The sequence below is a fragment of the Scatophagus argus genome, chromosome 6 (genome assembly GCF_020382885.2).
Source record: "Scatophagus argus isolate fScaArg1 chromosome 6, fScaArg1.pri, whole genome shotgun sequence".
In the NCBI taxonomy this organism is placed as follows: domain Eukaryota; kingdom Metazoa; phylum Chordata; class Actinopteri; family Scatophagidae; genus Scatophagus; species Scatophagus argus.
The window spans coordinates 1,424,977-1,451,601 of NC_058498.1; the positions used below are offsets into that span (position 1 = coordinate 1,424,977).

Consider the following 26,625-nt stretch of genomic DNA (forward strand, 5'->3'; position numbering starts at 1 on the left):
TTTCAGTCATAAACTGATCTGAAATCTGTGGTCTCCACATACAGACCTGAGGTTTGTCGCCATGGAAACCAAACCATAACAGACTGATCCTCTGCTCCTGATGGGCTGATGTTCTCATACGGACAGAGCTGTGACTCTGTGTGTGTGTGTGTGTGTGGTGTGTGTGTGTGTGTGTGTGTGTGTGTGTGAATGCACAGTCTGCCCACCTTGCGTAAAGGTCCAAAGCAAATTCATGAATGTGATTAAGTCAGGGTGTAGCAGAGCAAACCCAGAGACAAAGACTAACTGAACGTTTCAGAAAAGCTTTGATAACAGCTGGCGGACAGTTGACGCGCGTGCGTCTTCATGCACAGAGGGTTTACTTGGATTAGGCAGTTCTGCTTTGCCAGCCTATCTGTGTGTTTAGTATATACGCTTGTCTCGAATGGACCGAAACGTGGGCATGAATGCGCATCCTGTTCTCCCCATGACCACCCCGGTGCTCCGAACAGAAATCTGTCCACTCATTCAGTCCCCTGCACATCAGACATGAAGAATCACATTATTCTTCTTCTGTTGAGTGCAAACAGCGAACCTCAGCTGCTGTCGTCTGTCCCGTCTGCTCTCTTACTTGAGGGTGGCGACTCCTTCAGGTGTGGTCGGCTCGTTGAAGCGTCTCATGTACTCGTGCATCTCTGGGAAGCTCTTCTTCATGTAGTCTTCTGCGCTGCTCTCCCTCACCGTCCCGAAACGGAAACCCCATGACGGGTGATGCAGCTGACGTGCCAGTGAAGAAGAAGAGGAAGAAGAAGAGCAATGAATGATGCTTTACATCGACGTCTGTTTGGTGGCAACGCTCAAGCAACATTTAGACATTTATATAATGTTCAGACAACCTTTATGGAATGATGACTGATGGCATTCAGACAATGTTCGTTCACTGATGTGCAGATGTTTAGACAACGTTCAGACAACATTTAGACAATGCTCAAACAACACACAAACAACATCCAGACATTCAGGCAACGTTCAAATGTGTTTGCAGAGCAAAGCTGCTCTCTGAGTCTCTTCACATTGAAAATAAAAAAAGCTAATCACACAGATGGACGTCCAATTAAAGCCCCCCCTCCAATCTCCCAGAAGCCCCGGCTGTTTGAACACTCGCAGTTTCACGCTTCAATCAGCTGCCGAATTAAAAGTGTAATTAGGACGAGGCAGGTGACCCACAGAACAAATTTAATCTGTAATTATTTCACGACAGGAGACAGACGGTGAACGAATAAAGTCCAAGGCAACACACAGGTCAGATTTTATATTGTTTATCAGTATCGTCATGACTTCTGTTCCATTTTCATTAACACTGAAGTATGAATTATTAGATGCTCATCACTGGGACATCCTAGCGTACTGGAAGTTTGAGATGCTAACGGGTTATAACTGAGAGTTAAAGGTGCCTAATCAACATTTTGAAGATCAACACATGTCGAAACCTTCCTGAAACTCCACAGAGCCCGTCTGTCTCTCTTTAATGAATGAGAGGACGACAGGTTAACAGGAACAGGAACGAAGGAAAAGTCCACACAAAAGGCTCAAACTGTCACTGTGAGGTGAAGTCTGTGTTGGCTACGTGAACGACCTGAAAGAGGAAGTACAGCTTCGCTCCTGTGAGCTCCTCCAGAACGAGCTGAGGCCAAATCCAGCGGCTTTCGCTGAATGGAGCTCAGATTTCAACTCAGCACTGAGCCTCTAAACCTCTTCCATATGATCCCAAATCCAGACTTGTGACAGAATATGAGGGACAGTGACATGTCAACAAGAGTATTTTGTTAAAGTTACACACAAAAAGACTTAACCAAATTACCAACATTTTTTTTAACTAGAATCACCCAAGATTAGTGTCACCAGTTTAGCATCTGACCACTTGAGAAATCTGGTCCTCAGCTGCCCTTCAGCTCCTGAGTTCTGCTGCTGAATGAACAGCCTCTCACAGATTCTCTGGAATTACAAACTCTGCTTTTATGGAAGAACAAACGCAGTTTTTAAAAAGACTCTGCTATCTCACCTTGGCGTCATGGATCCCTGACACCTCCTCGAAGGTCTTCTCCCCGACCATGACGGCGGCGAGGTTGGCAGTGTAGCTGGACAGCACCAGCAGGCAGAAGATGGCCCACAGGTTCATCAGAAATCGGCCCGTCCAGCACTTTGGCGTCTTGGAGGAGACGGTGCGTCCGAACAGGATGGCGTAGCACAGGTTCAGGGCCGACGAGTACGAGAACACCCTGATCCTGTTGCGTCCGTGAGGCGTCATGCCGTACGGACTCTTCCACTCGTACAGCGTGAGGAAGAGCGCGGTGATGTGCAGTGCCAGGAAGATGCCCACCCACATGGACCAGTGCAGGGGCCACATGAAGGCGCCGATGGGGGCCGCCGTGTCCTTACTGCGCACCAGGATGCCCAGGCTGGTGGAGAAGAAGGGCGAGGTGAAGTCGATCACTCGGCTCCGAGCCGAGTTAATACTGAAGGAGGTGACGGCCATGTCCGCCAGTCCGTTCAGAAGGTCACCCACCAGCCCGGTCCAGCGGCCCCCCTTCCACGCACCGTACTTTCCGTCTCCAACAATGTAAAGGTCGAACTCGAAGCCCAGGTCCTCGGCCAGCTTCTCCAGCAGGTCAATGCAGTATCCATAGCAACACTTGCTGTACTCCGCAGGCAGGAAGCTACTGTTTCCGACCGCCACCTCCCTGAAGAATCTCTCCAGAGTCTCTGAGCTGTTGGTGCCAGCGTCCAGGCAGTACTGACCGGCTGGGCAGCTGCCCTCGTCGTCCACGTCCCGCGTGAACACAAAGGGGTGTTCCACCAGAGTCACCACCCGGACCCGACTCCCCAACGCTGGCATCCCCGCCCTCCAGCGTCCCCTGGTCCTCCCGCCTGTCCCTTCTGTCCTGTGGCGAGGTTTGGGTCCCTGCCAGACTCCCTGGTCCTCCACCTGCAGCCGGCCTCCCTCCCAGCTGCCCACTGTCACCCAGGTGGGCTGGCCCAGCGCATCCCGCCGCAGGCTCCAGATGTGAAAGCGCTGCGAGGTGAGGATCTGAGATCGGTTCTGGTGGACTCGGACTGGACCCGTCAGACCGAAGAAAGACGTGTTGGACAGGAACCTGCAGGACAGATGAAACACAGGTAATACACAGACCTGCTGTGGGTGTGGCCTCTGGGCCATGGTGTCAGCTCATTGGTCAATCAATGCAACAAGAGTGGAAATGTCATCTGGTTTTAATATTTCAGGTTGTAAGATTTCAAAAAGTCTCGTTTTGCTTTTCAAAGACAAACGGTCAACTTTTCTGTATTCCAAGTAAACCGAATCAAATCGCTCAGTTTTACCTTCCGATTCAGCATCGTGTTTTAACTTTAGACACTTCAGATTTGAAGTTGTGCTAACATTTAGCCTGTTTTCATGTCCATTTTCAATCCGCTCAAGCAGATTTCAAGATTTCAATCTGCAAGGCAGCAGAAAGATTCTATAAACGTCAGTCAAAAAGTGTGTCATGTTGTCTGAGGTGGAAAAGCTGTGGTGCGGATAAAACCAGAAACAGATTCAGTGACTGAATTAAGACGAATCGAGTGACTTTAACGTCACTTGTCTCTTCCAGTGGACGGCGCTGAGACTGGGACGAGCAAACTACATGTTTATTAAACCAGTAGTTTGACTCCAGTAGCCTGCTGGCAGTTTGACTTCTTTGGATTCGTGATTCATGTAGATTCGAGCACTCATTCATGTTTTGTGCATCTTTTCTGCTAATTCGGTAAAACTTTGAGCTACGTTTGAATGTAAAGTAGAAATATTTCCACACAGGCACATTTACATTAAAAACATAAATACAGGAAGTATTTGTGAAACCAGCAGCTCCTCTGGTTTCAGGTGTCTGTTCTGAAATGTGAATATTCGATGTCCTCGGGTGACGATTCGGATGGTGACCTTGTGACCGTGTTTTGGCGCTGCAATCAGGATCAAAGTTTGACTTTAACGCTCACAAGAGGCTGAAGGACGGTTTGTCAGAAAGTATCGACAGATTGAAGACGTTCTCGTGTTCACACGTCAGTTTGACGAGCGTGTGATCTGAACGCCGATCGTCTCGCTTCCCTTTTGTTCTTTTCTTCTTCTGCAGCAGATAATCCGTCTTCTGAGGTTTTTATCGCTCAGTCTGAGCGTAATTTCATTTACTGTGAATGTGTTTGATCTTCTTCCTGAGCGCAGCAGTTAAACCTTTTATCCTCCTCCAACATGTCACGTGGTCGGTAATTTGCTGGGTGTTCAGTGCTCAGCAGGGCCCTCGAACAGGAAGATCCAGCCGACTTCCTGTTAAAGTCTGTTTCAACTCTGAAGTGACCCCCAGCCCGAACACCACAATCTGACGACATCGCAGCAGACTGTCTACAGATTTTAAACCAACAGAGATGCTGCCTGCACAGCTCACAGCGTTAGCGTGTTTATTTACTGCTGAGCACGTCCTTGTTGTTGTGGTATTTGCTGGGAGGTGATTAATGAAATGAATTTTCGCTCTCTCTGCTCCACACTGAGCCTGGCGTCTTAGTGGTCACGTGCTCGACGTTTTAGGCTGGCTGACTTGACAAACGTTCACGCTTTGTTTTCGACTGTGATGAAATAAACGTTCAAACACTGAGAGGATTTCAGTAGAACCTCTGAATTTATTTCAGCCTGCCGGAGGTGCTTTTTGTTTTTGTTTGAATTGTTTTCTGTCTTGAATGAAGATTTTAAATCAGATGATAAACACCAATGGTTAAAAAAGCGGCTGCTGCCTCTGCAGACGAGGAGGCTCATGCAGGTTTCCCCTCACGCTGCTGTCCGAGTCCTCCATCAGTCGCTGAGGTGGAGGTGGAAGGTGCAACAGTCACAACAACACCTTTATGGGAAATACGGCAGGTTGACATGAACTGGAACAAACAGCAGGAACCTCTAATAACATGCCCTCTGTCATCTTTTTACTGTCAAACTACCATCCAGCCTTTCTACTGTGATTCTACTGATGTGATGAGGCAGCTGGAGGCCAGACAGAGAGAGAGAGAGAGAGAGAGACAGACAGAAAGAGAGAGAGAGACAGAGAGAGAGAGAGAGAGAGACAGACAGAAAGAGAGAGAGACAGAGAGAGAGAGACAGACAGACAGAAAGAGAGAGAGAGACAGAGAGACAGACAGAAAGAGAGAGAGAGAGAGACAGACAGAAAGAGAGACAGAGAGACAGACAGAAAGAGAGAGAGAGAGAGACAGACAGAAAGAGAGACAGAGAGACAGACAGAAAGAGAGAGAGAGAGAGAGAGACAGACAGACACAGAGACAGACAGACACACAGAGAGAGAGAGACAGACAGAGAGACAGACAGAAAGAGAGAGACAGAGAGAGACAGACAGAAAGAGAGACAGAGAGAGAGAGACAGACAGAAAGAGAGAGAGAGCGACAGAGAGAGACAGACAGAGACAGACGGACAGCTTTAGGCTCTGTAATAAATCTCCTCATGAATAAAAGTTAAATCTCCAACATGTTTATATTCACACACAGAGAAAAACCAAACACACAGATTGTGTTTATGAATATATATGAACATTAATGTGTGTGAGTGTGTGAGTGTGTGAGTGTGTGTGTTCCCTCAGTCTTAACACCTCCCACCTAAGAGGTGAGGATGGTGGAATCAAAGTCACCCACAGGGATTTTCCTCCGCCTCCCTGATAACAGGCGGCTCTGCCTCAGAGAGCTGCTGGATGCGGAAACACTGGGAGCCATTTGGACAAAACCGTGGAAACGAAATATTTCAGTTTGATTAAATCTGCTAATGAACTCTGTTCATGCTGTATCTACTGCTGCTGTTATTTGCATTCAAGACTGAGAAGACTGAGAGAAAATTAAAATCCATTTATCTGAGCAGCAGAGCTGATTCACATAAACACTGATCACTTCCAAGATTAGCATATTGTGGGAGAACGTGTGTTTAGGAACGTTTTGGGTCATTACGTCGCTGCAGACAGTCCGATATTTAATCTCAGTCTGATAACAGAAGTCATAAGAAAAGCATCTTGATAAAACTAAAAAAAGACTGTGAAGGAAAAAACTCCCATAAAATGTTTAAAATGATTGCAAAGTTCTTTTTAACATGAAAATAATAATACTGATTTCAACTCTAAGCAGTTGTCTGTAGATGGTAAATCTTGATACGCCCGATTATCACAACTTCATCTATGTATGCAAAACGTACCACAGGCGGCGCTACAGAGCTGTCTTACCACACCTGATCCTGGGACTCGTATCAGTTCTCACTTTCCGCCGCTGCTGATGTGTGTATAATGATTTAAAATGTATTTAAAATAATATAATGTTGGCAGTTACCTGGACAGGTACTGTCCCGACGATGGCACCTCGTGCTTGTTGGGCTTGTCGTAGCAGTTCACCATGTTCTGGATCAGAGCCAGGTCCGGTCTCACCATGGTTGCCGCAGCGACGGCCCTGGTGACGAGCTGCAGGGCGTCTCTGACGTAGAAGTCGAGCGGTTTCCTCTCCACCTCTCCGTAGGCCAGCAGGCCGAGCGGCAGCCCGATGGCATGCAGAGCATCGGGGCTGAGCGGCTGGCCCAGCACCCAGTGCAGCATGGGTAATGTGAGGCCCAGGTCCTGAGCGCTGCGCAGCACCGCCGCCGCGCACAGCGGGTCAGCTCCAAACAGCAGCACCGATGCTGGCGAGGACTGGTTCTGCCTGAAGTGTCGAGACAGAAAGTCGTGGATCTGAGTGTCATCGTGTGCAGACTGCGTCAGGTTCAAGACGGCGCGGAGGTGCCAGGTGGCCCCGCCCCCGCTGTCCCATGATGCATCACTCCCACTGTGACCGTCCAGGAGCTGCAAGAGTCCCTGAGACTCCTCCCAGCCCCGACACAGGACCGCAGTACCCTCCCTCCAACCGGACCGCTGCAGAACTGTCAGCAGCAGGTCGGACAGACCGGACTCTGGGACCCCCGTCACCATCTGCAGGTGGAACCGGTTCTACACAGAACCAGGAATCAGAGCCAGGAGAACCAGCCGGAGAACCACCAGGAGGACCAGGAGAACCAGGAGGAGAACCAGTCAGAGAACAAGAACCAGGAGGAGAACCAGCAGGAGGACCAGCAGGAGGACCAAGAGGAGAACAGAGTGGACATGTCAGAGTGGATCAGAGGCCAAGCAGAACAGATAAATCATCAATCAAACATCAGATAATCAATCAGAAATCACAGATAATTAGATCCCAATCCGTTTCTGAGGAGCACTGTTCTCTGAACCAACAGAACCCGTGATTCCAGAGAAGCTCTTTACAAGGTGCTGCTAGTTAGACCACTGGTGTGTGACGTCTTTGAGTTTTGGCTGTGCACATGTCAGACAGGAGAGGCGGCGTTAAAAGACCCGTGAACAAACAGGAAGTGATTCTGTCCGTGTTGGATGCAACGAGCCTCCGAGAGGTGAACAAACGAAACACTGAGTGAAGCTTCAGGCTGAACCTCGTCATCAGTTTCCTCAGCAGCAGCAAAACAACATCTCTTTCATCAAGTCGACCGAAGACAAACATCCAGTTTTCAACAAACAACTGAAATCTGAAAGCCTTCACCAGCACTCTGAGGAACCTGCTGCAGATAAAACTTTGAAACATGTTGAGCTTTAAACGTTTAAGGGCAGCGTGTTAATGAGGTATTAATTCAGTTGTGATAACCATTTTAATTAGCTGCTGCACCCTGCCCCACGCAGGAACCAAAACTTTATCCAATTTGCTGTATTTCATATTAAAAGTTCATAGTTCTGCGATTTTCAAGTTTGTCACAGTGAGTCAGTGAGAAACTTTCAGCTGTTATCGATCTAAAGTTACGACTTCCTGTTTCCAGCTCAGTGTCAGTGCTTCAGACTGTGGCTGAAGTAACTAAATCACATGTCTGCTGCTGAGTCTACAGGCTCAGCTGTGAGTAAAACATCTGCAAACAGATGTGCTCTCGGCCTCCCGAGGCTCCCGGCTGAAGGGAGATGGGAATGCTGACTTGAACACCGAGCACCAAACAGCTCCATCAGCAGGGAAAGTTGTTGCCGCTGATCGAACAGCGTGCTCCCTGCTGCGCCGCAACCAGTCCGAGCTCGGGCCGCGGACCGTTTGAGTCCACCAAAAACCGTTCTTGTAGTCTTTCTCAATCCTGTATTTATTAAATGTTTGCTTTCGCTCAGGGTTTTGTAGTGATGGATGAAGTTGGATGTTGTAGCAGTCGTGTCATAATCCAAATCTACGGGACAGGACTTTTTAATATCTAAGAGATTATCTGTCTCAGGTTTTGGTCAAGTCTCATGGAAAAAAATTACAATAGTAATCTAAATATAATAATTAAAAATGAGTGTGAAGCTGATCTTGAAAACAGATCTGGGGCCAGCAGCAGTTTGTGTATGTGTGTGTGTTTCAGCCACATTTAAATCTGACACGAAAGCCAAGTTTCATTCTGTCTGTAAATGAGTCGATTCTCTGAACGCTCGCTTCTCCCCGCCGACCGAGCGTCACCCAAACTCCACCTGACACGAAGCTAACAGGCTGCAGGCGCCGGAGATGAAAGTCAGATTACACCTCCTGCACCGCATCTCCGACTGCAGAAGAAGAAATGGATCCGTCTCCGTCTGATACTGCTCTGTCCGGCCTGACTGGAGGAGCAGTGATGTCATCAATCACACCTGTCCAGCAGACGGAGATACCTGATCGGTTGCATAAACATCGTTAAACGTGATGTAAAATCCGTCAGATTGTGTCGTAACTCAGGTGACGTCTGCTTTCCCACCAGGCAGGTGCAGCTGAAAAGACTCGGGAAGCTGAGAAACTTCCTGTTGGAACTTCCTGCTGTAAACTGATGTTTAATCTGAGATTAATCAGTTAGAAGTTAACTAATGCACTGATGAGTGTTGTGCAGTCAGGACTCCTTCAGGTGAGCTGGGGCCCCTGGGGGCCTCTTTGTCTCTGTGGCTCTGACAGTCTAATCTCTCATCTGCGGGGTCGTATTTGTCAGCTGTCGTTAGTTTGAGTCCCTCCACATTGACATCCTGTTCATCCTGATCACACTTAATCACGAGCAGCCGCCAACAGTCCACAGCAGAAGAAGAAAAGCCATCAGACAGCAGGAGAGAGACATTAGAGACGCCGCGGCAGGCGGGCGAGGAGAGACATGTCTGTCTGAGGATAAACGAGGAGACAGAGGACGTCAAACTGAATCCCTCTGTTCCGCTCTGTGGTCCTCTACGCTCCGCTTCACTTCCCTTCACCTGAGCGCCGCCACCTGCAGCTCAGGCTGCTTCACTTCACCTTCTCACTTCAATTCACTTCATGTAATTTAGCTTCACTTCGCTCCTCCGCACTTCAGGTCACTTCACCTCACTTTGCGTCGCTTTACCGTTTCGGATGATGTTGCAATGCATGCTGGGGTTGATTTCAGACAGGATTCAGAGTCTCCAGGTGACAGGAAGCAACAAAGTCACAGAATTAAAAAAAAATTAAAAAAATCAAACTTCAAATGATCTGATGTGTTTTCAGTGTTTGAAGTAAGTCAGGACATTTTAGCCAGAGAGGAGGAGGAAGAGCAGCAGGAAGAGGAGGAGAAGGGGTGGGGTGGGGTGGGGGGGGGGAGAAGAAGGGGGGATAGGGGAAGGAGGGGAAAGAGGAGGAGGAGGGGGAGGAACAAGGGCAGGAGGAGGGGGGGGGGGATAGATGAAAGCAATTTGTCTGCTCAGTTTTTGGTCCACAGGAGAATTCAGGTGAATTTCCCATCAGGCCTTTCTGTCTCTTCATCATGTGGACTGACAGGCTGAACTCTCCTCTGAGATCACACCAATCCACCAATCATGTCTGACGCTGGGACTTTCACAAACACAGTGGAACGATGAAGAGGAGGAGTAAAATCAGGAGGATGAAGGGCAAAGTGGGGAGGAGGGTGAGAAAAATGAGGAAGATAAGGACAAAAAAGAGGAGGATGAAGAGGAAAATCCTGCCCATGTCTGTCAGCAGGAGGAGGAGGAGGAGGAGGTGAAGAAGAAGAAAATAAAAAGGGTGAAGAAGAGGATGAGGAAATAAGGAGGGAGGACAGAGAGGAAAAGGGTGAAGACGAGGATGGAGACAAATGGATGAAGATGATAAGGACACGAGGAAGATGAAGGTGAGGATGAGGAGGAGCAGCCTGTGTGTTGACAGAAGAACTTTTTGGATTATCAAACAGTTTTGTGTTTTGTGCTCACTGAAGCAGGAAACGTTTCCTGAGGACAAAGTGAAAACCAGCTGACTGCTCGTTACTGAAGCGACTCTCCGCCCTCAGCTGAACACCAGCAGCCCCCCAAACCCCCAACCCCCTGCAGGTCCGGTCTGGCCCGGGGTATCATGGGAAATGCAGGAGATCACTGACTGCAGCAGGACTCGTGCGAGCAGCAGTAATCCTGCAAGTCACAGGGTCGTTTCCTGGCCTCACGAACACGTCCTGAACACACGCGCACAAAATGGCTGCTGCAATCAATCAATCGATCAGTCAGTGCGGACAGTCAAACGCCTGTTTGCTGGGGGCGTCCTTGTCCTCCCAGGCAGACATGAGTCAGGAGCCCCGACTGGAACCAGGGACGAGTCGGACTGCTGTTTGTCCTTTTCCATAACAAGCCGTCCACTCAGTCCCTGACACATCGTCCACTTCCACTGGGCTGGAGGTGCATCTGGATCGGTCTGGTCTGTCTGACTGCCTTTGTGGTTTCGAGCCTGTAAGTGGATCTGTTTCTCCTCAGACGGAGCCTGAACCGGTTTCTGCTGCACGGAAGCGTCTGATGCTCAGACGCCGAACTCGGCAGCCTCGCCTGACGGTTTGTGACTCGTGAAACACGTGAGAACCTCCAGCAAAGTTTTCCTGTTAGACACAAAACTGATCTTTAAGTCAGATGAACACGTTCAGACGCCAACGCCTGAAAAATCAACCTGACGGAGAAAAACAAACTCGTGTGTGATGTGAAAGACCTGAGAGCTAATTAATTAATTAAAGCGTTTCCCGCGTGTCGTCAGCGTGTTTGTGCATCTGTATTCAGGAACAAAGTGAATCAATAAAAGAGAGAAACAGAACCGAGATCAAAGCACAGAAACAGAATGAAAGAAGGTGAGTCAGTAAAGTGTGAATAAAATATAAAGAGAAGATGAAACGGCAGAAGAGATGAAAAGATCCTGAACTCATTTACAATCCCGGTCAGACATCAGCTGGAAGAGCAGAAAACCGTTAAGCTGACGGTCGGATTCAGATTACAGTATCTGACCTGAGATCTGCTTCTTCTCCCAAAGATACGTTTGATCAGGATGAGCAGCTTGTTGGATCAGAGGAGAAACAGAAGTCGGCTGAGCGTAGAAACACATCACGTGCTCCTCAGGTGAGGCCGTGAACACACACAGACCAGCTGCTCTGAGGTCAGTTGATATGAGACAGAGGAGCAGGTCTCATGTGAGTCTGTTGTCATGCAGAGCAGCAGCAGACCTGGGATCAGCTCACCAGCAGACCCCTGCTGAATATCACATGGTTCATATTAACAGCAACATGTCAAACAGACAAATCAGCTTCTGAAAAACAAGAGATCTTATTGGCTGCTGGAGGAGACAGTCTGAAGCTCTGAACGCTGAAAATGTCCAATCACAAATATTACAGTCAGATTTGCTTCCCCTTCAGCTGCTTTCACTGTCATCAGGAGAAATGATGTTTACAGACTTAGAAGCTTCTTGTAAACTACAGCCACAATTCAAAAGTAGCTCCACCAGCCTGGACCGAGACCCAGCTCAGTCCAGGCTCAGCAGCCTCCCAGTGAGGCCAGCTGGACGCCAGACAGGGAGGCGGTCTGAGACCAGCAGAGGACAGCTTGAGGACAGGGGACACACAACGGCGGTGACATTCTGTTGATGACGTATGTTTTAAACTAAACTTTGGGCCAAATCTCACAAACTTCACAGAGTTCCCAACATGTCTGAGTTCAGTGAACTCGATTTATTCAACTCCTCTGTTCAAGTTCTGAAGTGGAAACAGATGAAGTGAGTAAAATGTAATTAAAAGCAGTTAATGATAAAAGATGATTTGACTAAACTCTGTGTTCCTGCTTGTCCTGGGTTAATGAATGTGTCTCAGCAGAGACTCTGATGTTAAATAATCTGTTTTCTCTGCAGGAGTTTCTCCTCCATCACGTTGGAAAACATCATTAATGTGAGCAGAGTGTGAGTCCTGTGAGCTGCTAACACTGTTATTTTTCTGTAATAATGTGAGCTGACAGCAGAGCCGGCGGCTGCTTCGCTCTCTTTAAATATTAACAAGCAGTTTGTGCTGCCGTAATGTGCTCTCATTACTCCAAACCCTGAACCGCCACACAGTAAAACCAGTCGGTCCGCAGATACCAGCCGTCCTCTCAGCTCTGTCGTGGTCTTATCTGTTCTCATGCACGTTTCCTCCTGATGGGGGCGCTAGAGGGAAGGTGATGGAGTCATGAGAAGGTGAAGGGTTCATCCTCTGAGGAGCAGGAGGCTTCACAGGCTTTTCACAATCATATTTGATGTCATGGATCCTTTGATCCAGACTTTCCTCATGATGCTCAAAAACCTAAAAACACCAAAACCCGAGGTTAAACTGGCTCCTGGCTGTCCGAGACCACGAATCAGATGCGCCAGCGCGGTCTGGAATTAAAAAGTACATCTTGAAAGGCTGTCAGAACCACAAGCAGGTAAAAGGTGTTTTAAAACAGGAGCGTCGGTACAGGATTTGAATTCATATCGAATATCCTGTTCATTAAAACAGGCAGATTTTTAAAATTCTCTTTTAAAAATCCCATCAAATTGTTTTCAGCAAAACCAACCAATCAAAATGTTCTTGTGCAACAGGTCCCCGAGTGCCTCAGGTGCACCCGTCCCGTCCCGTCCGCCGGCGGCGACGACGTGCTCGGGTTTTTATGGTCGCCAGTTTGTGGCCACGTTTCACTCTGTCTTCAGTTTAATGAGCAGCTTCCATCTGAACTCAAAGCCTGAGAAACATTTAAAGGAACAGTTCGACCAGTTTAGTCTACTCACACGGTGCCATTAAATTTCAGTTTTTGTGTACACATCCTTTAGAGACATCAGACAGAAGTTACCCTTCGGTCTGAGGCTTTGTGACTCTGCTGCTGATGAAGGTGATGCTGAAGGCAGCCCTTCTCCTGTCCGATTTGATTCCTCCGACCTTTCCCTCTCTGTCTGTGTGACAGATGAAATATCGATCAGGTTCTGAGCTGAGGCATGACGCTCTGATCCCACCCCCCCAGAGGCCGAGCGAAGGCCTGGACCCAGACCAGGACCGAGGCCCGGATTAAGAACACACGGAGGACAAAGAGCTGCTGTCTCAGAGGCTCAGCTTGTGTCTCCTTCCAACAACAGAAGTGCTGTGGTGTGTTTTATCAGCAGGACTCAGCAGTTTGCTCTCTTTGTCCCGAGGACCCTGAACGCATCGTGGCTGACAACCAGCAAGTGTCCCAGGAGAAAACACAGACTGAGGCCTGAACCAACCCGCGAGCAGCACCAACACGTACTAAATAAACACACTGACTGTGAAAAACAAAACAGTGCGTCTCCACAGACTTACTGTTTAAAAATAGTGTTGTTGGAGGTGAAGGACAGACAGTGTATTTTGTCTTTTAATTTGGAGGACGTGTTGAGAAACGCACCCTGTTATATTATTATGTTATTATATATGTTATGATGTTATTATATCAGACTTACATCACAAATTGATTGTACTTTTGTTTATATTCAAACAACTGAACTATACGATTCAGGAAGTAAAATGATCCAAGCACATCCAGGAAGGAAGTTTACCTTCCAAATATGGTTCACGTGCTGGTTGGCCCACAGAGGAGACCAAAACAACATTTTAATATTCATAAATACTGCATCAATAAAAGGCCACAAAGCTGGTGAAATCTGGACCGGGGCGTTCAGGGACTAAAGCCAGCACAGGACGTTAGAATGCTGCCTGTAGCTCACGTCACAGCAGCACATCTGATGAGAACTTGTTGGTCTCCTGATGGTTTTAAGATGAAAGTGAAAGATGAAAGTGACATATTTTGTCATTGGAGGGAACTCACTCCAACGAAATTTGTGCTCTGCATTTAACCCACCCAAGTGACGTGCACACACACACAGCAAACCCGGGGCAGTGGGCGACCGCGTGCAGCGCCCGGGGAGCAGTGGGGGTTAGGTACCTTGCTCAAGGGTACCTCAGCCATGGACACCGGGACGGGGAATCGAACCAGCGATCCACCGGTTACGGGTCCGACACCCTAACCGCTGATCCACGACTGCCACTTTAAATCGTTTCTGTCGTCATATTGTTTCTTCTGTGTGTCAGCGTGAGCGTGTTAGACAACATTACATCACACAGAAGAAGCTGAGAGCAGACGAACAGGAAGTCAGCGTGTCTGTAGTTCTCAGTGAGACCAGTCAGTCTGAACGCAGCTGAACACTTTCCTTTCGCTGTTGTTCATGACTGTTTTTAAATCAGCGGCACAAATCGGCCCTCTGGGTGGTGCTGAGGTGCACTCGCTGCTTTCCTGCGCAGTAAAGTGAAAGCCGTTTTGCTTTTAAAGCCACAAACTTCCTGTCAGTGGCGTAAAGACCATCAGCACAAAACAACTGGTTGTTTTTGCCTTTTTGCAGGTGATGACGACAGGTTGGCACTGAGATGACTTCACCTGTAAACGTGGAGCTGAAAGAAACCAATCAGCTCTCTCTCTCTCTGTGTCTGCGTTAATGATGCTGACTCGTCCTGACGACAGATTTATCACCGTCACAAAATGCTGAGTCGACCGAGGAATGAAATGGTGATTCTGAAGTAGCGGAGTAATTTATCACTTTATAAAACCTGACTGCATACGTTTTTTTAAACCTTTATTCAGCTCAGTAGATTTAAAGAAACGGAGGTCAGAGGACTCGGTGTTTTCTAAGTGTTTCAGAGTAAAAGCAACTCGAAGGCAGCTTTTGGACAGGGCGGCGAGGAGGCGGGTTGGCTCGGGGGTGTGTGCTGCTGAGCCAAAAATGTTAAAGTGAGTTTTTAGAGAAAATGATTCTGTATAAGTACACTGCGGGATGAAATGATTTTCAGCATGCTGCTGTCAGACAGGGCGGATTTCTTTAAGTACCTTCTGACAGCGGATTCCGATGGTGGAGTTTTGGAAAGGACAGGCACAGGTGGGCGACCCTGTGGTCACGTCTCAGCGTCCTCTCAGTCGTGTCTCCAGTCATCCCTAAGTGTGAGTGGGACAGGCAGCAGACACCAACCCTGAAGGGAGGGAAGGCGGAAGTTAACCTAATCCGCCCCCGAGCTCGGACGAAGACCTTTTCTGAGACTTGCTAAGGACCAGAGGAACCCCGTCACCTGAGGCGAGTGCAGCAGCCCTCTGAGCCCTCTGGTGCTTCAGAGTCCAGGCATCAGCAGGTGATTTCTGTTGCAGGTGGATGCACTCGGTCGGCCCACAGTGACCCAGAAGAGCTGAAGCTACCAGGCACCCAGTGGACATTCACACTCCACCTGCAACTGATCTCCACCCGACACCACCCAGACAGGACCGACATGATGACTGGGTGCTTCTCCAGGCCATCGCCAGCCGTCGGGAGGAGGCCACACACTCACCACACATTCACCCGTTTCCCATTCCAACAAGTTGACCCCCCCAGTGCTCCCTGTTATCACCCTGTCTAGAACCCCTCCACCGTACCCCCCATCTGCAGGGGGGCAGCCATGTGCTTCCTGTAGGGACTCACTGTGTTAGTTAGTGCAGTGGCAGGCAAAGAGTGGACCAAGAAGAGACACAAACTGACACAAAGACATGAGAACTCCTGTGTTTTGTGTCTCTTTCAGTCCGAGGGTGTTGCTCCTGTCTAGAGGGATTTGGGGTGGGGGGGTTGCATGCCTGTGGTCCAGGTCCTGTTGTCTCACACTCTGCCTGTGAGGAGCCCCTGATGGTCTGCCAGACTTCCCCCTCTCAGTCAGGGGACTGGCTTTCTGCCACGCACCACCATTGTTTTGATTTGTTTGGTTGTGTTCCAGTTTTCTTCAGTTTAAACACATTCACGCCTCCACTCGCACTGCTGATCATCATCACACATTTCATTTAGAGCAATAATAATAAAGTGAATATTCCTGCCACGACCACGTGCACTTCCCGTCTGCGGCGATGGCCTCAGGGCAGCAGACGTGTTTAAGACCAGGACGCGGCTGTCAGGTCCTGAGCCTCGCCTCTGCTGAGGGTCACTTTATAGTCAGTTTGCAGTCAGTCTGCACAGTCGTGGCTCAGTTTCTAAAAGCAGCCTGACGCTTCATCTCACTAAAAGCTCAGCAGAGTCCAGAGTCTGTGGGTCTGATTAAAGAGAACAGACAGATCAATGGGTCCCGCTGCCTGCTGGCTCCAACCCAGCCCACATCCATCACATCCACCACACAACGCGCTGCACCGCCTGCTGTTCACATCCCACATTTAGGCAATCACTGCCCCGCCCACCAGCTGGCCGGAGGCTACGCCGCTCTGCCTCCACCGCCGCAGGTTCAGAGTGTGTGTCAGTGTGTGACATACAGGAAGTCGCCGTCCATTTAACTGACAGCTTCCATGCCCTGAAGGTTGTCGCAGGACACTTTTGGTAGGTTTCAGTGTATTTGTCAGCACTGCAAAAAGTTCATGCATGCAAACGTCAAAATGTTGTTTGTTTGTAAGGTTACATACAGCAGACATCAGTCAGTCAGGTTTGTGTTGTTAAATGGTAAATAAATCAGAGTAATTAAAGGCAAAAAAACATTGACCTCACAGCTGAAATTTATGTTCTTTACACAACCAATAACATAAACTGGTTTTGTAAATAACTGAAGGAGAAATGTGCTCGTCTCTGTGGACAAACTAATGTTGACTCTGTTTCCTAAAGATGTCCTCCAGACAAGTTTCAAGATGCATGTAAAACTCTCTCTCCTCTCCTGTCTGACACGGATTTCCTATTGTTCCTATCTTGTTTAAATGGTGGGAACGACATCCACTCCTCAGATCTGCTGATGAGCCAGGCTGCACGCTCAGGTGTTCAGACGTCACATATTTTCAGGCAACGTGGCTTACAGGATGTGAAAGCACCCGACCCGAGAGCGCGGCTGTCAGGTCTCAGCCCGGGTTATCAGCTCCAACGTTCTGCGGGATCTTTAATTTCCTGCAGCAGACGTCTGATTGGAGCACAAAGTGGGTCAAGTTACAGCGAAATCTCTGTGAGGGGATAAGCCACGCCCCTCTGCTGATGTCACCAGTGCTGGTCTGTGACACGGGGGAGGTCAGAGGTTAGCTGATGTAATTGTTGTTGCAGATTGAATTAACTGGAGGTCACAGTCATTACGGCACTGATGCATGCTGGGTAAATATGGCAGTCTGCCACGTCAGTTTTAACAAGAGTTACAGAGCGTGACAAATAGCATTATCTCTCAACGCACACACACACGCACAATGAGCTAATTCGCTGCGTGTGATTGGATGAGGAGGTGAAAATAAATTAACGGTACACAAGTGATTTTTCAGTCTGAAGACGTTGGACACTCGAAGACGATAACAGAACAGTTTCATGTCCTCCTCGTCTGTCTGACGCCACTCAGGTGATGATCACAGGACACGGCTAAATACAAACACTGGGGAAGGGCGGAGGGAGGAGGGAGGAATGAGAAGGGAGGAGGGAGGAGAGAGGAAGGAGAAGGGAGGAGGGAGGAGGGAGGAGAGAGGAGGAGGGTGAGGGAGGAGGGAGGAAGAAGAAGGGAGGAGGGAGGAGAGAGGAGTGAGGAGGAGGAGGGTGAGGGAGGAGGGAGAAGGGAGGAGGAGGGTGAGGGAGGAGGGTGAGGGAGGAGGGAGGAGGGAGGAGGAGGGTGAGGGAGGAGGGAGGAGGAGGGTGAGGGAGGAGGGAGGAATGAGAAGGGAGGAGGGAGGAGAGAGGAAGGAGAAGGGAGGAGGGAGGAGGGAGGAGAGAGGAGGAGGGTGAGGGAGGAGGGAGGAAGAAGGGAGGAGGGAGGAGAGAGGAGTGAGGAGGAGGAGGGTGAGGGAGGAGGGAGAAGGGAGGAGGAGGGTGAGGGAGGAGGGAGGAAGAAGAAGGGAGGAGAGAGGAGTGAGGAGGAGGAGGAGGAGGGTGAGGGAGGAGGGAGGAAGGAGAAGGGAGGAGGGAGGAGAGAGGAGTGAGGAGGAGGAGGGTGAGGGAGAAGGGAGAAGGGAGGAGGAGGGTGAGGGAGGAGGGTGAGGGAGGAGGGAGGAGGGAGGAAGAAGAAGGGAGAAGGGAGGAGGGAGGAGAGAGGAGTGAGGAGGAGGAGGAGGGAGGAGGGTGAGGAGAGGAGGGTGAGGACAGGCGGGAGGAGGGTGAGGATTGAGCAGCAGATGTGTGAACAGTTGCAGCATCAGCTCAGTTCAAGAGGACCAAAACAGATCAAAGAGGAAACATCTGCAGGTTTGTGGGATCCTGCAGAGTCCACAATCTGAAGGTAAAAATCAACACCAACTACACAATCGCTAACCAGGAAGTAGAAACCCGGCGGGTGAGGAGACTCGACCTGCCAGCTGCAGGTACGTGAACGTGTTTCACCTTCAGAGCTTATCGCTTGGTTTTTCTCTTTCTGTATTTACTTTGTGTTTGGTGAAAACCTGCCTGGCTGTAAACCCGACTGTGACGCCTGATGATAATGCAGTAAGAAGAACTCAGAGACAGAGGACACAGAGACGTCTGCGGACCCACATGTGCAGCCACAGCTGTATGAGACGTCGCTGTCCCACTGTACTGCATTGTACTGTACTACACTGTATTAGACTTTACTGCACTGTACTGCACCAGAGTTTTAATCCTGTCAAACAATCTGTTGAAGTCAATCAGGTTTGAAACTCAGCGGTCGTGCTGTCCGGTGAACATTACAGCCTTTGTTGACACCAAACAGGAAGTGGTGCGTGGCGTGACTACGGAGGCCTACAGAGTCAACTTTAACTGTGTTAAAAGAGAAAGATATTTTTCTCTGAGTGTCATCCAGCTGTTGAGCTGCTGACGGATGAAAAACACAGATAATATCTGACAGGAATCTCTCCCATTTGTCCACAACACCAAAATGTTCAGGTCTGAACCTCATTGTACCAAGAGACAAAACGTCCTCCCATGAGCGAAGACAGCACACGGAGAGGCAGGAATCAGTTTGTGCAGCTTTTCAGTTTCACACCATCATTCAGTGAAGCGAATATGAATGAACTAAGCCTCCATTGTGCTGCTCGGTTTGTTCTTCTGCTGTGAAACATCAGTAATAATGTGAGAGTTCACCTCTGAGCTCTGACTGCAGATCCGTGAGGCTGAGGAAAAGCTCTTTATGCTTCAGAGACGTGAGCAGCTGCACGCCGAAGATACTGAAACCCAAAATAAACCGAGTCCAAGCAGAAAAGCACAACCAGCAGCACAGAGAGCACACGGAGGAACATCTGGATTTCTGAGACAAACAGCTGTTCATCCACATCTCATTACTGACAGCAGCTTCTCTTCCTCACAGACACGTCAGGTGCTTTCAGGTTGATTGTCACTCACCTGTCGGATGTCACCTGTGAGAAGTCAGCAAGAGAACGACACACCTGACGAGATTCACTTCACACTCAACATTTTATCCAAGTGTGTTTTCCTTCTTTCTACAGAAAACCTGATGATTAAGTCCAACAAACCACCACGTCATCATTTCCTGTTTAACCTTTATTGATCACTCGATGGATCACAGAGGATGTGGTAAATAGAAAACATCACGCTGCACTGAGTAAGACCTGAAACCAGCAACTGAGACCATAAACTCATTAGGAAACAGTTTGCAGAGGTCATAAATGAACTGAGAAGCAGCCTCAATTTTTCATATGCTTACATGAATTAGACATTGTGAAACCAGTGGAGCTGTGCCCCCCGCTGGACATTAGAGACAATGCAGGTTTGAGGCACCTCTGCACTGACTTCACTTTTCAGACCCAGAAGCTTTCACTTATTATACTGTCTGTGGTTCTGCTCTGACAGACAGATAGACAGACAGACAGACAGGTCAGATCTGTCTGTCTGTCCGTCTGTCTGTCTCTGTTACAGAATTGGTTCATTATTCTGTTCTGCTCTGTGATTGGATGGCTCTATCAGTAACCCCCCCCCACACACCACCAGCACCATCCTCCCCGTCTAATCTCTCTCTCTCTCTCACACACACACATGCACACGCACACACACACACACACACACACACACACACACACACACACACACACGCACACACACACACACACACACACACACCCACACACACACACACTTTTCTTCTTCTTCTATTAAAGTCCAGCAGCAGCCGAGAAGCTCGATAATGAAATCTGTTCTCTGCTGAACCTCTGATCAACACCCTCCTCCTCCTCCTCCTCCTCCACATCCTCCTCCTCACCCTCCACCTCCTCCTCCTCCTCCTCTTCCTCACCCTGTGAACTTATATATATATTTAATATTTATATGTATTCATCTTTTCATTTAGGGAATTTAATTGCCAACAGACGAAGACGAGAAACCAGAGAAACTTCAAAGCTTCAATCAATCCTCCAATGGAGACATAAAAGAAGATATTTCACTCTTTTGTCCTCCTCTTATTGAAGCTTGTCTGCTGTTAAACTGTGTTAACGCAGCAGACGGTAAAACACACAGTGCAGGCAGGCTGTAACACACACCAGAGTCCGAAATGTTCAGGTTGCTCAGACCATCGCACTGTTAAGACCTGGACCCCAAGAAATCAAACTCACTCACAGCAGAAAACATCATCAGCTTAATGTGGACATCTGGACTCACTGCAGGAGGTGGCCTGGCTGTGGGGAAGTGGACTCGGGTTTCCCTGACATTTTCATTAATAATCCATCATTCATCCGTTTGGAGTTGATGAATCATTCAGACAGACTGTGTGTCATTCATCTGATTCTTCACTCTGTCATCCACACCTGCTAGGGGGTCCTGGTGGTCTCCCAGGGGTCCGCAGAGGGACCTGTGTGAGGGGGTTTGTGAAAACAAATGTGATTTGTATTTTCAGAGTGAAACAGTCCAATTAGAGTTTGACTTGTGAGATGTGTTTAAAAAGAGGATCCGACGTGATCTGAAAAGAGAAGAAGGTCGTTAGGTCCCTCCTCTCAGCGTGTGATGTGTTCGAGGTCTGACCTCCAGCAGGAAGCCAACCGCTGCCAAAAGCTGCTACATCAACACGAAGGCTGCGGTCAGACTCCCAGCAGGTGAAGGTGACACAGTCGGCCTCCTGCACACCTGATCAGGAGGGGGGGCTCGAGCTGACTGTACTGCACATCTTCCGTCTATACCGTATACACCTCACACCTTCAGCTTACACCCGCACACCACATGTACGTTCACACCTGCACAGCCTGCTGCGACTGCTGCACACGTTCATCCTGTTTATATCCGAGAGTTTTCACTTCACTGACTTTTGCGCTCATGGCGAGATGCTAAACTGCATTTTGTGGTCACAGCACTTGCATTTACAGGTAGGGGTGTTGCAGTATACCAGCACAGACGATAACTGATATCTTGTTGATAAAACGCACATTTTAATGCCGTGTGAATAATCCAGCACATCCAGGCCTCGTGGGTCTTTTGCTTGTCGGTTATGATTGTCTTTGCTCTATTCATTATTGCTGTTCATGATTGTTCTTTTTGTAGTTATGGTGACAGACGCTTTCTCCATCAGACCACAGAGAAAGCTGCCGGCGAGGTTATACTATAAAAGTATTATACAAGTCATATTCAAGTGCAAAGAAGAAGCATCTGTCCACACAAAACATGAAAAATGGGTGAAGAACAGATGCTCTGAAACTTTTCCAGTGGACATTAAAACTGTGACTGAGCCGGAACTGAGCTGGCACTGAGTCAGAACTGAGCCGGAACTGAGCCAGAACTGAGCCGGAACTGAGCCGGCTGCTGGAGTTAAATATTTGAGGTTTGACTGAACTTGACTGTGACACTTCCTGGAGAGACTGCAGGCGGTGAACACGTGTTCCATCAGCATCCTTCACCTGTTCACCTGTTCAAATGTTCACCTGTTGTCGCTCCTCCGGCCAGCAGGAGACAGCTGTTAGCTTGAAGCTAACTGTGTCCACAGGAGGAGTTCTCACTCTGCTGTTTATTTATGAAGCACAACTCTGACTCAGAGAGGCTTCCCGCTGCTGCGAGAGCAAAGCCTGCTGGGAGAACAGCTGCTCCAATTCTCTGCTTTACACAGAAAATTTAAACACAAGAAGAAACTGATGTACAGTGGACTTCAATCAGCCAAATCAGCCAATCAGCTGAGAGCAGAGCTGCTGCTACTGCTGTGTGCTACAGAGACACTGCAGAGAAAACCGCAGGCTTGTTTCTTCATCAGGCCAAACGAAGAAAACGTCTTCATCGCTAACACGTGCAAATCAAACGCCAAATTCAGAAAACACAATTCAGCACGAATTAGCTGACAAACGTAGTCCAGAAATCTCCACAGAAACATGTCCCAGCGGTTCCCAGACCAGATGACATGCTGATAAACCCTTCAGCAGGAGGCACCAAAGAGGACCCTGATGAGACGAGCCGTGGTCCTCCTCCTCACCCACCCCAGCCCACAGCTGAGATCCAATCCAGAGCTTCAGATCCAGGATTGGTTCCCTCTGACGCAGCAGAGTCTCATACAGAGTCCACATCCCTCCACCTGCTGCTCTCATCTCCGTCTGACCTTCAACATCCTCTGCAAAGAGGACGAGGAGCACTCACCACACCTCAACTGCACTATCAGACTCCGTGACAGGACCAGTCCACATCGGCCCTCCTGGATGTGAGGCTAAACCATCACTGAGGCTGAGGACCTCTTCCAGGCTTTCCTGGAGCCTTCAGCCTGATGGCCTCTTTGCAGGTTTTCTGTAATTGATGGATGTGTTTAATTTGCTCGTGTTTCACTAATTTGATTGTTTCTTTCTTACAGTACTCTGAGCCACAACCTGTAACTCCCTCCGAGCTCCTCCTGAGGCGTCCTTTACCCCCATCCGTCCATCAGAGAGAGGACCAATCGTGTAAAGGCAGCGACGCACAGCCAGCGTGAGTGTGGAGAGAGAAACCGAGAGGGAAAGTGAGGCAGACGTCAGGGAGTGGGAGTGACAGCAGGATAATCCTCCTCTGATCAAAGACTTTCCCAACAGAAAATAAATGTTTGTGTTTGTGAAGGTTTTCACTTCATCAGGGAAAAAAAGAACCTCCAGCAGCTCAAAGTCACACTGGATTTATTTCACAGTGAAACACAACAGCTACACAACAACAACAAGTGAGCAGCAACACTTGGACTGAGTCGCTGAGAGGAAACCGAAGCTGTCAACACTGCTGCAGGATTTCACACTGCAGAGGAAACAAACACACGAGAACACAACAACAACAACAACAACACACAGCGGCTCGTAGTGAGAACTCCTGCTCTCTGGGGGGATAAAGTAACATCGCACTGATGTAACCGGGAAGAAATAAAAACATTTAAGACTTCAGTCAGCAGTCGCAGGCTGTTTGTTCTTAAACTGGGAAAGAGTTTTTGGTGCGTGTGTTGTTGTGGTTAAAGATAAGCCTCTCAGGTGGTTTCCTCTCACACTGAGTTCACGTTCCGCTGCATGATGACAGCTGACGAACACCATGAAGATTGCGGCACAGCTGATGAGCGGTACATTGTCGTCGTAATGAGGAAGAGCACGGCGCACATCGGGATCTTGAAGCTTCTCAGACCACATCTGAGGGGCAACTTGGGTCTGATGTGACCACATTTACTCAAGTGACAACAACTTCCTGTTTCACTCAACAAAAACTCTGAAGCCCTGCAGTTAACATTACAAAGGTCTTTGGATTCCAGTGACCAAAACCTGCCTGTAGCTGGGAAAAAAGAAAACCTAATTCAAAATGGTCAACTTCCTGCTGGGTTTAGGTTATGGCAGAGTGCCAGTTCTTGTGAGTTGTTGAGAACACCAAGTTCGCCAAAAATGTGTGTGGAGGCTTAAAGTCATTAGGGTGGCACCAAATGCCCAAGCCTCATTTCAATCAGACTGAACGTTCAAACATGAGAGCAACGCTTCGTAAGTATGAATGACCCTGGGCCCTCAAACAGGAGCTGCAAGGTACAAGAAGAACAACAATCATCTCCACACTGGAACCTTCAGTGCTGGGAACCGTTAAACCTTTGACCCTCGCTGCTCGCGCCATAACAAGGTCAACAACAAGGTCAACAACAAACTCAATAAGATCAACAACGAGGTCAAAGAGTCAAAGCCCAACAACAAAGTTAACCAGCAGGATCGGTAACCAAGAAGACTGCGACCAAGAAGAGTCCAAGTCTGAACAAAAACACTTTAAATCAACCCAAAGCGGATGTTAAACTGCTGCTTTGTCTGTTTCTTCTTCTCTTGCTCTGTTCTGCACAGGCAGGTCAGAGTGTGAGTCCCAGCTGCTGAACTTCCTGTTCATCGTAACCCCGTCAGAACATCCTCCGTGTGAAGCTTCATGAAGCTGATGAAGACTCAAACCGAGGTCAGCGATCTAAGGTGGAGCCTGTCAAACACACATTCATGTTGCTGTTTTTCAGTTTGACTTTTTTGGGAAAAATAAGAACTAACTCAACAGCTGAGTGTCATATATAACCTACTTCAGTTTATATACTGAATATAAATATTCCTTATTCCTGTTATCTGCTGGAAATGTTTCTCACTGACGTCTGAGAGCCTGAAGGCAGCTCAGGGCTCAGCTCAGTGTGTGTGTGTGTGTGTGTTCGTGTGTTTCTTTGAATAAAGCTGAATTCATGTTGATGAGCATGAACTAATTTTTTTACAAACTGGAAGCTGGTGGTTTTTGTTTGTCCCACAGGACAGGAACACACCATCTCTATGTGGTGGTGGTCGTGTGTGTGTGTGTGTGTGTGTGTGTGTGTGCGTCTAATAAGAGGTCTCCAGCTGGTCTGGGATCAGCCTGATATGTTATCAGCAGTCTGTTTATCAGCCTGCAGAGACTGAAGCGTCAGCAGCTAATTATCAGCTCGTTAAGTCTCGTAAGGACGACATCTTAACGAGATTCTGGACTCCTTCTGCTGTCAGCTCAATTAGACATTCACTAAAACTGCGTCACAATTTGTACAAACAATTAACGGCAGTTAATCACCAAAGTTTGTCTCAGTCAGATCTCAGGTCAGCTGAACTTTTTGGAATTTGTCATCAGACAAACATCCAATTCAGCATAAAGTTTCCCAAAATAAGTGACTAATGACTGAATATTTAATGTATGCACTTTGGGTATGTCTTCAGTATTTAAAAATACTGCAGTAAATCAACTTGAAAATGATCTCAGAGGTACATGGGGACCTGTTGTAAAAGAATAATGTGGAATCTGCCAAAAATCTGCCAATGTAGAAACAAATGGGATACTGGTATGATTACTGCATCTAATTATTAAAAAGGCTGTAGTGAAAGAACAAGATGAACTAAGGACAAAAAAATCCAAACTTTCCCATTTTAAACACCCCTCCCCCGCAGCTTTCGAATATTGATGAGTGTTGGGTTTACTAGGTGCACCTGAACGCAGCACAAGGTCCCTGTGTGACAGCAGCCAGAAACTGGCAACTAAAACGCAGTAGAGACTTTTTGTTGCATCAGTATTTTGGAAAAGCATTTCCTCTCCAGTGTGGCGGGCAGCCTGGCAAGATTTACTCATCAGACAGAAAATCTACCTGCATTTGGCGCTTGGCGGGTGTTCATTTCAGACTCTGTTCATAGCTGAGTCAAAGCTCTGGCAGCAGGATGAGCTGGAGGCGTGAGGGGGATTTCAAACTGAGGGCAACGAGTTACAGAAGGCTAATCGACTTGTTACAAAGGTGTGAGTAATCATTTCTAGATATCTGGCAGAAAAAAATGGTCCAAGCTGTGTGAGACGAAGAAAGCAGGATTGAACCTACTGGTTTTACATGTTTGTCTCTGCTGAGGTTTTCTGCAGTGCTGAGTTATTAAAGAAGACAGTTTGGTAGTTGGGTGTTAAATAACACTTGAAACTAGCAAGTGAGACCATAAACTCATTAGGAAACTGTTTACTGAGGTCATAAATCAAGTGAGAAGTTGGCTAATTTTCCCATAGGCTTCTTTTTGAAACCAGTGAAGCCTCCCCCTGCTGGTGATTAGAAAGAATGCAGCTTTTAAGGCACATTCATATTTTACACCTGCAGCTCTGAGCTCAAGTATTTTTATTTCTCATGTCTCAGTCAGGTGTTTGTGTTCAAATCTCAGAGGTGAAATAAAGCCAGTCAGACCTGCTGAGGTCAAACAAAAAGAGACGAGTGAGGCATGATGGGAAACTAATCTGCTGCTGCTCGTCTTCAGAGGGATTAAAGGGTTCACTTCTTTCACCGTCAGGCTGAATTTAACTCAACAACAGCAGCTGGAAAATCCCAAATAATCATCATAAACGTGATTATTCTCTTCTGCTACTGATCGTCAGTATCCTCGGCTGTTCCCACCGCGATGTCATCACCTGTCAAAGCGGATCAATACACAG

General features: G+C 48.1%; 1 protein-coding gene across 2 annotated transcripts in view; it reads right to left on the minus strand.

The window, feature by feature from the left end:
• The window catches only part of grin3bb (glutamate receptor, ionotropic, N-methyl-D-aspartate 3Bb), a 39,041-nt gene that overhangs the window by 6,528 nt on the left and 5,888 nt on the right, over positions 1–26,625 (minus strand). Inside the window, exons 1-4 of one of the 2 annotated variants that reach the window (XM_046392306.1) lie at positions 11,307–11,446; positions 6,373–7,019; positions 2,042–3,134; positions 611–756 (exon numbers count right to left, since the gene is read on the minus strand). In XM_046392306.1, the coding sequence (XP_046248262.1) occupies positions 611–756; positions 2,042–3,134; positions 6,373–7,001 (1,868 nt within the window). In that variant the 5' untranslated portion in view covers positions 7,002–7,019; positions 11,307–11,446. Of the gene's footprint in view, positions 1–610; positions 757–2,041; positions 3,135–6,372; positions 7,020–11,306; positions 11,447–26,625 lie in introns of those variants that run through there. The other variant, XM_046392305.1, reaches the window with a different exon arrangement.